This window comes from Gigantopelta aegis, chromosome 4, assembly GCF_016097555.1.
Source record: "Gigantopelta aegis isolate Gae_Host chromosome 4, Gae_host_genome, whole genome shotgun sequence".
NCBI lineage: Eukaryota > Metazoa > Mollusca > Gastropoda > Neomphalida > Peltospiridae > Gigantopelta > Gigantopelta aegis.
In genome coordinates this window covers 87,480,084-87,493,185 of record NC_054702.1, presented here as the reverse complement: position 1 = coordinate 87,493,185, position 13,102 = coordinate 87,480,084, and the positions used below count along the sequence as shown (strand labels likewise).

At 36.8% G+C, this 13,102-nt stretch overlaps 1 protein-coding gene across 1 annotated transcript; it reads right to left on the bottom strand.

The window, feature by feature from the left end:
- On the bottom strand, positions 1-12,485 carry LOC121371323 (kunitz-type serine protease inhibitor PIVL-like). Its single transcript, XM_041497127.1, has 3 exons — positions 12,390-12,485; positions 2,322-2,386; positions 1-276 (listed from the first exon to the last, which is right to left on the bottom strand). Exons 2-3 carry the CDS (start codon positions 2,377-2,379, stop codon positions 89-91), a joined length of 246 nt encoding a protein of 81 aa, XP_041353061.1. The 5' UTR covers positions 2,380-2,386; positions 12,390-12,485; the 3' UTR covers positions 1-88.
- Positions 12,486-13,102: the final 617 nt, after the last annotated feature.

Sequence of the window (13,102 nt, the reverse complement as noted above, 5' to 3'; positions counted from 1 at the left end):
TTTATCTGAAGAAGACTTTAATACTTTTATCTCCAAATTATTTTCTGACTTTAATATGCAGGTTATAATCCCGACTTTAATGTGTAAGTCAGTTTTTGATACACCGTAAAACACAGTCCAGACTGTCTGCGAATCTGTTTTCGTTCCCTCCACATCCAAAGAACTCAAATACCTCGCAGCTGTTGGACGCTGCGTCGTAGTACCACCTGAGATGAGCATTATAGTGCATGGTGTCTCCACAGTCACCATCGTCTTTTGGCAGCTTACACCTGGGATCTAGAGAACGGAAACATATAAAGCATTAATCAGTATCAACGTACACTCCCTGTCATGGACAGAACTCTCTGCCCCACTCTTGAGGTCGAAAATGTACGTGTTTTGTTTTGTTTATCCTACTCTGTATACATAAAGATAAAAATATGTCTTGTATACATGTGCCCCCTCCACCAGAAAGTGTATACCATCACTCTAGATTTCGGTCCTACGGGCCTGGGTACAGATTGTCGAAGCTATCTCAGCGCTATGATATCGTAAAACCGTCGTAAGCTATGACGCCACATCGACGCACTGGCGTTGCCAGGATTTTATATTGGAGGGAGGGAGCACACTATGTATGTATGTATGTATGAATGATTTTTATAAAATTTAATACAATTAAAGTTTGCCATAGCCTACGATTGTTTTACGATATCGTAGCACTGAGATAGCTTCGGGAATCTGGGCGCTGTAAGTAGTACTAAACCAAATAACTAACGGGTTGGTTAAAGTTCGAGGTGCACCCAACTTTTGATAGTGAAGTTAACACCACACGTCCTGTGATTGGTTAGGAATATGAGTGTGCTGGTTGTAAAAACGATTAGTTTCATCGGGGCAATAATTGTATGCAATTTTATTTCATCTAGTACCACTGTGTCAAGTAGCCTTGTGCTTGAAATATATATGGTGTATCTGTGTATCTATGTAGTATACCACCGTTTGAAGGAAATGGTTTATTTAACGACGCACTCAACACATTTTATTTACTGTTATATGACGTCGGACACATGGTTAAGGAACCACTGTTTGCGTAACAAAGATAAAAGCATATGATACAACATTTTATTCACAATCCTTACAGGTTATAGGATTGAACCAAACATGTAGATAAAAGGTCGTGGTCGCTCGCTAGACTGGTTTTTACTCCTAGTATTAAATGATAGAACACGTTGGAAGCCAGTCAAAATGTTCGAGAGGTGGCGGGACGAAGCCCAGTGGTAAAGCGCATGCCTGAAGCGCAGTCGGTCTAGGATCGATCCCCGTTGGTAGGCCCATTTTTTGTCGTTCCAATATGTGCACCGCGACTGGTATATCAAAGGCAATGATATGTGTTATTCTGTCTGTGAGATGGTGCATATAAAAGATCCCCTGCAACTAATGGAAAAATGTAGCGGATCTAAGACTGTCAGAATTACTAAATGTTTGATATCCAGTAGCGATGATTAATATATCAATGTACTATAGTGGTGTCGTTATACAAAAGAAAAATGTTTGCGAGCACACTCCCTCTTACAACAGAATTGGTGTGTGTTTGGATTAGTGGAAATACTCCAGCCACTTCTGAGTTTTCATAATGTATTGCATGCCAAGCCTTAAATGATCAGACCTTTAATAAAAAAAAAAATTGATCCCATGTGTATTAGCAAACTACTTTTTTACTATAAAGGAAATAAGCTGTAACAACAGTATTTGGCGTTTGTTCCGTCGCGAAATTTAGTATACATTTAAAATATCAAACCCAAAATAAGCTCCTCGTCACTAATTTTATAAAATTAATTCATGCATCTTCTTTTGTTTACTCGAGCGTTGTTCCCCTGTTCGGGTTTTCATTGACCGTAGTGGAATTGTATGCATCACCATAGTATAGTATGAGCACAAGTCTATCATGTTCCAAATTGTTTTTTAAAAGATGTATAAATTACACAAGTATAGTAAGTAAAAGGAAAATGTTCCCATGGCTTCAGTTTACTTGCTTGTCAGGTATATTTTCATTGGTCGGCTGATGACAAATGCAACCAATATACACAGACCTTTGTAATGCCACATAACTCTGCAGACACTACTTTAATTTGCTAAAATGAGAGATACACATATTTAATTCCGAAAATGTAGAATGCAATAAGAAATGGTTGGTTTTAAAAACAGTGAATAGTGAATTTGAAAACAATTCTGTTTAGTTTTTTGCATTAATTCCGGAATTCCGGATACGAGACGAAAATTCCGAAAATGTGGTCGCCCTGAATTATTGATTAAATACCGAGTGAGTTGTGAAATACTTGGCTCACCGTCTTGCATACTGGAACCCACAGCAAGCATCAGAACCAGGACAATCAGCATCTTCATTGTGAATCTGGAAACATTGTCAACAAAGACGATTACAAAACTCCTAAAACTAACAAACATCTCCTAAGACTAACACATGTATTTTCTTCCTAACATAAAAAGGCGGCACGTAGCCCAATGGTAAAGCGCTCGCTTGGAGCGCTGTCGGTCTGGGATCGATCACCATCGGTTGATCTACTGGGTTATTTTTCGTTCCAGTGCACCACGACTGGTATATTAACGGCCGTGGTATGTACATATGAAAGTAGCCCTTGCTACTAATAGAAAAATATAGCGGGGTTCCTCTCTAAGACTATATGTCAAAATTACCCAAATGTTTGACATCCAATAGCCGATGATTAATAAGCAATGTGCTCTAGTGGTGTTGTTAAACAAAAAAAATTTAAAACATAAACTATGATACTGATGATACCGATACAAACCAATGCGACATAAATGGTATACTAAAGAACAAGTTAAAGTTGAAGATATTTAACATGGACATTCTGAGCAGTTAGTCATATGATGGGCTGGTATAGGTCCTTGAGCCCTAACATTAATGACAACAATAAGAAACATGAAAGATAGGTTGAAATGTTTCGACGCATAATTTCAATTTATTTGTGAAAAATTTGAGGAATAACTTCAATAAAATGGCATTCTGAATTGGAAAATTCTGCTTGATGTTTTGACACCAGAAGAAGCCAAAAACATTAGTTTTGAACGGGTATATGCTTACGGACGAAGGGCAGACGACTACATACAATCCAGTTTTATTCAAACACACACACACACACACACACACACACACACACACAGAGAGAGAGAGAGAGAGAGAGAGAGAGAGAGAGAGAGAGAGAGAGAGAGAGAGAGAGAGAGAGAGAGAGAGAGAGAGAGAGAGAGAGCCACTAGGAAAACACCTAGCTGTTAAGCATTTTCAACTATTTTTCCCGGCATTATTACTGAACAACGGCGTAAGCTGGTCCCTAAAATGAAAGAATTCGGATTACATAATTGTCACGGGGATCCTATAATACCCGTAACTGAATGAAACACGATTATCCAAATCTCTCTCCTAACTGCATATCTATTAGATCTCTCTGTAACGGGCAGTTATACCCGCGTGGCTCGTCTAGGTATGATCAGAGATACGATCTTATATAAAGTATATGTAATATAGTACGTTTAGTTCACTAGAAAACACAACAAAACATAATACACTTTGGAATCTGTATTAATACTACGCTGACAAATGTACTGCCGCAGTAGTTAATTAACAACAACAAATAATAACAACCCAGAACTGATCACTTAATTAGTTAATCTCTAGGTGTCTAGTTTACACAATATTCTAATCACTTCACCGTGACACAACACCCACACGTGTGATAATTGAGAAACGCTTCCAGGGGAACTTAAGTAATAAAGGAATTACAACTCTATTCCTAACTGGTTAATTTTTAATTAACCCTTAACTACTCATTCAATAACCTTGTAATACAGACTTAATAGTGGTACCTATCACAATAAAGACAATAACATACAGTTTACCTAGGTCCTCTAGGATGACTGGTTAAGCTTTAATAACTTTTAGAACAATGAATCCTACAGTTTACTTCGTCAGATTACCGGAAACACCGTCTAAATAATATCGGTATAATACAGTATTAAAATATTTAAAGTCACATCAATCACATCAAGGTTATACACAGAGCAGAAATAATATATAATTACCAGTCCGGACGGACAACGATCCCCTGGAGCCTTCCTTTTGTTTCTCCCAGATAATTCTAAATCCTATCTATTTATTACAAAACCGAATATCGCCTGGGGGTACAAGGCGGCACCGAATACCTACTAGTGATATTTCCACAGAGACCAAGCCGGCATATTTTTCTTAGATGGCCAGACTCACTGTCGCCTAGTCGCCAAAATCACGGTCGTAAAACCCGCACTCGCGGAGGTATTACGTAACTACTGGCCACATGGCATCCGCACCTTGTCTGGGTGTTTATTAGAGGGTACAGCTCGACCACTGTCGCGCAGAGGTATTACGTAACAAAGTGCCCACCTGGGCTTAAGTGCATATTGAGACTGCACACGGCCCTCTAAAACAATTAATATCGCCACAGGCGAAAAGAAATAAGAGCATGTTCCGTCACAATAATCAAGACAGTCTGGCATACAACAAGCTGTATGTTAACTGAAGGCTGTATGTACTACCTGCTGACCAGATGAAGGATAAAAAAACCTGCTACCTAAGATGAGTCGGAGGGTGAACATTTAATTAAAATTCTGTCAAGGAATGTCCAACGTAACTTACTTGATAAACGGTGTGATAAAGATTTTGTTCAAGTTCTGATATTCTGATATTATAAGTGGGGAGGCATCATAATGTCCCGGGAAAATGGACTTTGTAGTATGCGTTACGATGGAGATATAGAAGATGAATTTAATTTTGTATTAAAATGTTATTTTTTATCATGATATTAGGGTTTTATAGGTACAAAAACATCTTTTTTTTCATTAAACATCTATTGTCAGAAAATATAAAGACTTTAAGGAATCTTAAATATTTATATAAAGCATTCTTGAGAAAGGAACCTTTTCTTAATAATAAGGTATTGTATTTATCTCCAAAACTTATACAAAAATCTATAGTCCGTCCAACAGGGAACGCCTTGTTTCATATTATGGAATTTACTACAAGTTATTTCTTCTGAGCCGATTGATTTTCTTCTTACTTCAAACCAAACTGACATTATTTACCAAAATTAAGTTTCTAGATTAATGGGATGGACTATATATTTGCAACTGTTAAGTATTGGTAAATTTGAATTAATATTTATATTTGTATTTATTTAATTTTTGTGTTAATTGCACAAAGGTTTGTCATCTTAACGTTTACGTCATTGTCGGTATTTGTATATTGTAACTCATTAAATAACTGTTCGGTTTCTGTTTGTATTCATGCTGGCATTTGGCAAACTGATTCTGATTCTGAATTTCTGATCTGACAATCGTCGTATTTTATGTGGTTTGATTTGCTTTGCCCTAGATTTAATACGTTTGTCCGTCAACGGGCCCACGCTATGACCACAGTCTTTAACAATTGGATATACGCCGAACAGATGGTACCGCTATTAACCGTATTAACTACAATTCCACAGTGTTGATATTTACAATAATTAAAACCTTTAACCATAATGTTCCAAATGAGTCTTTACAATGAAACCATTTCCAGAAATACCACATTTTATTTACGAGATATAGTTTCTATGCATGGGCGGATCCAGGAAATATTTTTAGGGGGGGGGGGGACCAAAAAAGAAGGGCACATTGACTCGTCAAAAGGGCACCTTACTACAAGTTTTGATATTTACAATTAATATGAATTCCTACAGTTCTACGTCATAATATACTAGCAATAATAAAGTAAATTGGCGTCACTCGCGTTAGAACCTCATTGGGGCCCCATTGAGACTCAATAACACAGACACATATCTGCAAGCTTGCGCATGTACACGAAAATCTTGATTTCATTTATCTACAATATAATTATTGTTTACTTAAAAAAAAAAAAATTCTACAAACAAAAAGGGCACTTGGACATTTTGAGGGCACTTGAACAATTTTGGGGGGGGGGACGCGTCCCCCTGGTCCCCCCCCCTTGGATCCGCCCAACTGGTTCTGCTTGAATTAATTATTTCGAGCTGTATAATAGTAAATACGTGGAACTGTCCCAGATCAGTTATGACATTAACAACAGAAAGCTATACTATCAAAATAAAAAGTTTGTTAAAGTTTGTTTTGTTTAACGACACTACTAGTTTGTGTTTTTATCTGTGTCGGAAAGAGGAACTTGCTTTCCCCGCGCCTGTATTAAAGGGACAATCATGTCAAATATGAGCCTAAGGTCGCACTACACAGATCACTTCAGGGTAAGAGTTCATTCATCACGGTCCACCATAGTTCCTAATTGTAACATATATTGTGGTTCACATATTCACTTCTAGGAATTGGGGAAGAATTAAAACAATATGTATGTTTAATGGTAAACCTTCTGGCTGTATTTTGCCCATGTTATTTTGTAATATTGTGCATTGGCCTTTTAGGACATGGGTGTATAGCGCAAGAGACAGCCGCAGTGATTGGGTTAATGAACCACCTGTTCGGACCAGTACTACAGCCAGATGCGGTCATATAGCAAAACACTGAGACGGAAATGTTCTCAATTTTGGAGTGAAAATAAATGCTTACTTAATGTATGTTCGCAATGGTGTATTGGCAATCTTCATTTGAAGTTTGGCAATTTAACATGGGTTTCAATGGAAGATGACATCTGTGTAGTGAGACCTTATGTGCATACCCGGACCACCTACACATACTGACAGTTTAACAAATACAAAACGCGTAATTTTATTATTATTAAAAAAAACCCACCATGATTATTCCTGCTAACTAGGGGCAGTCATTTTAATTCTTTTTCGTCGCCTGCGGTACTCCAATTTGGAATTTCTACAAGAGATCATCTCTCTTTGTTCTCTCGCGATACCAGTGGTAGATATTCCGAGTGTGATGCGATGTATCACACGATCCCCGCCCATCCTGCCTAATTCAGTTGATCTATTCGATTACTATATGCACCAACTAGCCTGCCACGACTGAATACATAAACGTATTACGGAGTAATGCCATAACGCAACTTCTGTTTGACAGTTAATAACAGCTGGGCATGTAGTACAGTAAACAATATCACTCTTTCCAAACTCTGAAGATAATGCATTCCTCCCCCTTCAATGTAGTCAGGTGCCTTTTTTTTTTTTAAACGCTTATTTATCGAAGTACGAGCATTTTTTTTTGTTTGGATTATACCAAACATACTTTTCTAACCTAATTTGGCCGTGTTGAATAAAAAACCCAGATATGTTGAACATCTGAGAAATTACGTATTGGTAGTATGCGAAATTAGGATATGTTAAAAATCTAAGTATCTAAGTATAATAGAGTGTCAAGGACAATGTCTTTAGGAATGTATCCAACATACTTTTGTAACAAAATTTAAATATGCTGAATCCAAAAACATGTGTTGGCCATTTGAAAAATAATGCTTATATAGTCAAAATAACAAAAACAAAAGTACGCATTTATACTAGGATACAATGTATTTTTGTAGAAGCTAATGGTATGACACCCCGAAATGTAATTTTTCAGATGGACAACATATTTATTTGTATTCTGCAAACCTATATTGGAATAGAAAAACAAAACAGCTATGTTTTCAAACGATTTCGATACAAAAGTGTCTACAAGCATCGAAATAAGAGGCAACCGAAATTTAGGGAGAATGATTTTACTCTCTCGGAGAGGGAATTATATATATATATTTTAATGTATTTTGAATACTTTTTCATCTAACATTATACCGGGGGAGGGGGTAACATCAATGTAATGAGGATCGATTGGTTATTATAAGGTTGGATTTGTAGGTGATACAAATATTGACGCCATGAACCTAAAGTAAGAGGAATGATATTTTAAATCATTATTTCGCATAGGTCTGGAGGGGCCAGGGTATGCATTGCCCCCCCCCCCCCCCCCCGCACACACACAAGTTTAAAGGCAATCTAAACACAAGAATATAGGCGTAGCTCATAATTCTCCATTTTATTGCTATTTTAGTACGACAATGAACACGCACATAATGCTTATATAGTCAAAATAACAAAAACAAAAATAACACACGCACGCACGCGCGCACGCACATTTAAAATATGATCCTCCAGTTTGCCTCCCTCCCTAGTTACAGGACTCTCCTGGCGCTTATGTTTCGAGGACTAAGTTTATATCCAAGGTCCTAAACTGGATCAGCAAAATTACGAAATCATGCCACACCTGGCAATGACATGAAGATTTACCTCCAACATGATTGGCAATCAGTTGGTCTATTATTATTAATCCCAATTTAACCAATGTCAGATATATACCCATTTGAACCTCCAATCCCTAAAATCAACATCTTAAACATTCCGTTCATAGATTTACCGTATGAATGTATCCGAACAGTTAGAAATAAACCAGTACAGTCATTACTGTTGTTAATGCACACTACCTCAAATTTAAGATTTCATATGCGCTTTATGAAAATAATTATGAATCTTATACCTATGATGGAAGGTTCACACATCTGACATCACAGAAAAGGTCAGGCATATATGAAATATGGATAGTTGCTGATACGGTATTGGCAGGAAAACAATACACGAGAGGAATGAGAGTTCATAAACTAGCATCTCAAGCACTCTAATGTTTAATATTTTTGCAATTAATGATTTTCATAGAACAGAAATACAGAAACATTGACCAAAGACTGATTAAAATAAAAACACGTGTATGACAACGATGTATGTTCTTACTGCTGTTGACTAGGTGACAGTTGCATAAGTTACTTCACAAAATTTAATATTAACCAGAATGTTGATTTGAAAATTTGATTGATGGTTTCAGTGTTTACAGGGCAGTGCTTGACGATCACCGGGATCAGTATCTGTACTCGTATTGGTACATGTTGCCATGGTTTTATAGATACATTTGTATGATAGCATCAACTACATATAATTTTGCTTCCAGTTTGTGTTAAAGTAATAGGAAGGTTGTTAAATAACTCTTTCATTAAATACCCATACACGTGAAAAGACTCTTATCATCATATTTGATGATATAAATAAAATATATATTAATGTATTATTAAACAGACTAAGTTTTGGACGATAGCTTTCCACCCATTGCAAATACATATGATATGGCGGCCATCGTGAATCGTACCACACATATATGTTGAACTTATTTGTGTGACATGCTGCGATACATTCTTGCATTTATGGCGGCAAATAATGCCCTTCATAAGACTTGGATGTCGATTTTATAAATTTTATGACAAATGGCCGCCATTGTATTTTCCACCATCTTGTTTTTCAACATTTTGACCACAAAACTAAATTTTCATATTTTCAACATACATTTTTATAAATTAAATGTATCCATGTACATGTTAATTGCAAAACTAATCCTATAAAGATCGTTGGGATACCAGTTACATACTTTTATTAGGCAATTTTCCGCCATTTTGTTTTCGGCCATTTTGAACCATAAAACACAATTTCTCAGATGTCCAACATATTATTGGGAGATTCAGCATACCCAAATTAGGTTCCAAACCTATTTTGGACCAAATCTTAAAACAAATGCCCGTACATGTCACATTTCTACAAAATGGGACCGGACTAATGGTTATTTAATACATAACTATTATCTCCACTTGCTGACTTATTTCGACGCCTTTCCGGTATATATTATACAACGAAACACATAACCGTCTTCTTATTAATTACCGTGAAAAGGCCTTGGCTGAGTGCAGCCAGACCGAGCAGAAAAAAGTCCGCTAGACTGGTTTGTGCGCTTCACGTTAAACCAAATGGCCACATTGGATAACAATCAAATCAAGATAATTGCCAACCTCTTTTTTTTTTAAATAATAAAATATGCGACAATACCGTCCCCCACATGTAACCATACCAAAGTATTAAAATAAAGGGAATGGAGAAACCATTTCTAAACTAAATGATGTGGTAGTCTGGCCTAATTACTTTTAATCGAAACGGAGCGGAGCGGATAATTTTGTTATGCTCATGTACCACGAAGGTTCCGAGCATGTGGCCTCAGATTACAGTTATCTTCCCATTTGGTTGTCCGGAAGTTTCACCGCGCAAGTAGTCTGCTGTTTGACTGTGATTATTTCATGGCAGACAGCTATGAAGTGGCAACTGTTTGACTGAAGTGACAGGGGATAGCATGTAGTTTGTAAACATGTGTAACTTGCTGACATTGAAGACTTGTTTGTGGTAATTCCGGCCCATGCAAAAGTAGTGCTTTTTGTGTAAAATGGGTGTACTCCGGCCTAGTTTAGAGGGTGTGTCTGTTTAAACCAATATGCTGGGAGAAAGAGCTGGACAACAGGGGTTGTCCTTTTCAGGGTATGTGTCCCCCATGCAGGCAAAGGTACATACAAAACTTCACGGGCCTGCTGATATTAATAAAAATGTTATAGCCACTAAGGCTATATAGAAACATATAGCGAAATTAATTGTGGTCTGAGGCCATGTCCGTTCCGGGTCCCGTCTCTGGATAGTCAGGGGCCTGATCCGGGACAGATTAATCGAAACAGTCGGATTCTTAAATGATGATCAACAGTGACCGCTGGAGATTTAGGTATCCACGTGATAAGAAGAACATCTGCGTTTTACCATGTCTGCTGATACACGGTGCCTGGTCACACAATATCTAATATACAGTGAAACCCCTCTAAACCGGACACCCACCCGACCGAATAGAATATCCGGTCATTAGAGATGTCCGGTTTGCGGGGGTTCGCGTCGTTTCTTGGTATCTCCAACAGTTGATTTTCTTAGACTACAGTTTTCATTTAGTAACCTTGGCTTAGATAAACTATCAAGAAACGACACGAACCCCCGCAAACAGGACACCTCTAATTTTATTCTGTCCCGTGGGTGTCCGGTTTAGAGGGGTTTCACTATACACGTATCATGTACATGTATATATATATATATATACCGGAATATATCAGTACAGAATACAACTTCTCTAAAAAGGATACCCCTTAAAACCAGATTTTTTACTTGGTCCCAAAGGGTGTCCGACGCATGATCGAACCATCCTCGGTGGATCCATTAAACTGATTGAGGTGTTTCTCTCGTTCCAACCAGTGCACGGCAACTGGTCAAAGGCCGTGGTATGTGCTTTTCTGTTTGTGAGAAAATGCATATAAAAGATCCCTTGCTACAGATTTTCTCTGATGACTACGAGTCAGAATTAACAAATGTGTGAAATCCAATAGCCGATTATTAATTAATCAATGTGCTCTAGTGGTATCGCTGCCAGTTAGTCTAGGAAAGAAACATTTGCTTTAATTTAAAATGATGAACGAACAAATGCAAATATTGAGATAAAGTCATCGTGTTCGATACTTATGTACAGCCTATTATAAACTATGCTAGTGACGTTTGGGGTTTTATTGATACACCAAATATAGAAAAATATTCATATTCAATTTTTGGAAAGGTTGATGTAACATAATATTGAGGATGAGTTTCACTGTATACTTGTTTGCCCACAGTTCAGTGAATTTCGTGTTAAATAGATTAAAACATACAAGTATTACTATTGTAAACCATCGGTTTTCAAACTAATTAAGTTATTACGTAACCAAAGTATGAGAGTTATTACTAATATTTATAAATTTATCTGTGTTGCTACAGGAAAACGTCAATCATTAGAAATGAAAATAATTAATATTTATTGTTATTTAATGTTGTGTTGCAAATTTATTTTATAATGTGTATGTAGTTAATGATTTCGTTTTAATTTTACGTTTCACGTTTAGCTGCATTTCATACAAAGTCCTACATCAATGAAATTTGGGTTATAGTTGCACCTATGGATGTTCATAAAAATGCATGTGAAAAAAGATACGTTTTTAACTGGATTAAAAAAAAAAAATTAAACGTTTGCTATTATTTATTTTTTATTTTTTAAAACATGCTTGGAGATGACCATCTATAGATACAAATTGTTAGCGACATAGAATATGTCTCTGGTAGGCGAGACCTTTAATTCCGCCACATTCTTGTTAGTAATTAATTACCCCTGCAATTAAGAAAATGTCTACGACACAAAACATACAGGAGTTGATAATGACACCACTTTACTACAGTGTATTAACCGTTTCTTTTGGGGGTGGGTTGAGGGTGGGATGAGGGTGGGGTAAGGGAGAATAATACCTTTTAGATCGTGTTTTCACTAAGGACTGTCAGCACTGTTATTTGACAAATATATCCGGTTATTTCCCTGAATACTATCTAAAATAAAATGTATTAAACAACTTCAGTGAAGGCTGTATTGCGAAAGGTACTAAACACTGTATAGTTATTTAAAGCTGCGTCATTAGTACTTACCTGTACAGGTAATCGGTTTTTCAGTAGCAGCTCCACTAGTACTGTGACTCAGACACCTTACTGTTACAAACATATACAATTTATTTTACACACACATATATATATACATAATCATATATATATATATACATATACATATATTGTTATTAATGAATGTGCTCGTCGACATGTATAGACGATCTATTATGACGTGTAATTACTTTTCTGTCACAGATGTTTGTATATAGCAGCATTTTTTGCGACTATATGAAGCATTATTAAATATCTTATATTTGTCCATCAGTACTCAATTTCACCGAAGCAGGTGGGCTAAAAATCAAAGAACTGTACTAGGGTTGCATACATACATAAATAATGCAGTAGGATCCATAGTATTATTAACAAAACGTATCTAGAAAAAAGAAAGAAATGTTTTATTTAACGACGCACTCAACACATTTTATTTACGATTATATGACGTCAGACATATGGTTAAGGACCACACAGATTTTGAGAGGAAACCCGCTGTCGCAACTACATGGACTACTCTTTCCGATTAGCAGCAAGGGATCTTTTATTTGCGCTTCCCACAGGCTGGATAGCACAAACCATGGCCTTTGTTGAACCAGTTATGGATCACTGGTCGGTGCAAGTGGTTTACAACTACCCATTGAGCCTTGCGGAGTACTCACTCAGGGTTTGGAGTCGATATCTGGATTAAAAAATCCCATGCC